The following is a 2,101-nucleotide window of genomic DNA, read 5'->3' on the forward strand; positions in this document are numbered from 1 at the left end:
TATTTTTAACTTTGTAACAATCTAGCAGATTCAACGGGCCTAAGAGGCCCCTAGAACTCCGCTAAACTTTACCTCCCCCCCTATTCCCCATGTTTCATTTCTTTTTTAAATGTTGTCCCTGGTAAATGCGAGAGATCGTAGGATGTTGTTGATGGCTGTATATTGATCCATATTTATTTATTTATTTAGGTTACAGTAGTACGTGTAAAAACAGCAACAACTTTCAATGTGACAACTTGTGCTGTATTTACGATGGTCTCAAATGTGACGGTCATAATAATTGTGGTGATTCGAGTGATGAATCACCTTCTGGTAATTCATATTGCAAAGGTAAGTTGTAAGAATAGTTTAGTGGCGTGTTTTCAACTTAAAATTTCATTAACTTCACCTTAGCTAAGAATGAACTCATAAAATACATCCAAAGTTTCATCCCGATCTGTGTATTTTAGTTCAATATATATATGCTTAGTAATTAATGGAATTTGCTTTTACCTGCTTAAAATTTATCTTATATTTGTTATGGTTGAGCAAAATATGCAAAAATAATAAAATTTTGATTTTAATTCTAAACGCTAATTTATTTCATGTCAACCAAACGATTTTTTTTATTTGAAAATCAAGCTTGCAACGCTAAATATTGGGGTTCGATCCCTCACATGGGTACAACTCAGATTGCTCATTGTACTGATTTGTACTTAACAACAACAACAAAGAAAAAACATTTTAAAGTTAATATAGAAATAACAGTACTTAAATCAAATTCCTAGTTTCATCACTAGTATAATAAAAACAGCTAAAATGAATTACGATTAAAAATACAAACAATCCTTTAACATAAAAGAATGTGGCTGTGTATTTACAATTTTCTCTTTTTCATGGTGTTTGTGGTCTTTATTTACTTCTTTATCAAGTTATATCCATTTCCAAGGAGATATTATGTTTTTCTTTCTTCTTCATAGGTCCCCCGCTGGGACAGCGGTAAGTTTACGGATTTACAACGCTAAAATCAGGGGTTAAATTCCTCTCGGTGGACACAGCAGTTATCCCGATGTAGCTTTCCTATAAGAAAAACAAACACAAAAACTCACACTCCTTCTTCTTAGTGTCCACAATATTTCAAATCCTGTTCGTTCTTGAAACAAGGTAACCTGTTTGATATTGTGGAAGAAGGATTTACATTTTAACTAAATAACGTTGAGATAAAGCTATTGAAATGATGGCGATTCGTAGAAGTTTCATTGTGGCCTTGTTATAAAAATATATATATATATATTTATGTTACGCACAAAGCAACACAGTGGGATAGCTGTGCTGTGCCCATCATGGGTATCGAAACCAAATTTCTAGTATTATGAGCGTTCAGACTTACAACTGAGTCACACTAGTGGAGGATGGCTGTGAGAAAGAGATGAAAAAGCATATGTTTTAAGCCTAAAATATTATGCAAGTCCTTTAAACATATCAAAGACATGTCATATGTATCAAGAGAAACGGTTAGTTCTATGAACTAAATATAGGGCGAAAGCATTTCATGTAATTTGTTAATTTTCTTTTTACAGTATTAACAGCAGGAGAGGTAGCAGGAATTGCCCTAGGAGCCATTGTAGCAGTGATCATTGTGTTTGCAACGGTTGTAATCTGCCGCAGAAAGCGGAGGACAACACTGTCCTATATACGAACACCAACTGTTTGTACAGCACCACCTCCGTATACATCTACGAGTTCGTCTTACCCATATAATTCCAATGTATACCCTTATGATTACACAAATCACCAAATGCCCCCTAGCTATGAAGCTATGGGGTATGCAGTGCACTCTTCAAATGGTGGAATATCAAATCCCATGTACTCTGTTAACAGTACTGATCCGACAAAACTGACAACTTAGAAACAGTAATATTGATAACATTAACTTTGCCAAATGATATTGAACCATAAAGTAGTGTTGATCGACATATGTTCTATTTAAACCTTAATTCCTCATTTTAACAAAATATTAAGTCGTCAAGAAATTATTTTCACTTTTTTTGATGAAAAAATCCGAACAACTTGTATATCAAAACAAAGTATTTATTAAATGAAATAGTCTCCATTCTTATTG

General features: G+C 33.5%; 1 protein-coding gene across 7 annotated transcripts in view; it reads left to right on the plus strand.

The window, feature by feature from the left end:
* LOC106471166 overlaps nt 1-2,095 on the plus strand; it is a 40,374-nt gene extending 38,279 nt beyond the window's left edge. For all 7 annotated transcript variants that reach the window (XM_022399796.1, XM_022399795.1, XM_022399797.1 and 4 more), the window contains 2 exons: nt 190-330; nt 1,560-2,095. In XM_022399796.1, the coding sequence (XP_022255504.1) occupies nt 190-330; nt 1,560-1,888 (470 nt within the window). In that variant the 3' untranslated portion in view covers nt 1,889-2,095. The remainder of the gene's footprint in view (nt 1-189; nt 331-1,559) is intronic.
* The last annotated feature ends 6 nt before the right edge of the window (nt 2,096-2,101 follow it).

Source organism: Limulus polyphemus, unplaced genomic scaffold, assembly GCF_000517525.1.
Source record: "Limulus polyphemus unplaced genomic scaffold, Limulus_polyphemus-2.1.2 Scaffold4451, whole genome shotgun sequence".
Taxonomy (NCBI): Eukaryota; Metazoa; Arthropoda; class Merostomata; order Xiphosura; family Limulidae; genus Limulus; species Limulus polyphemus.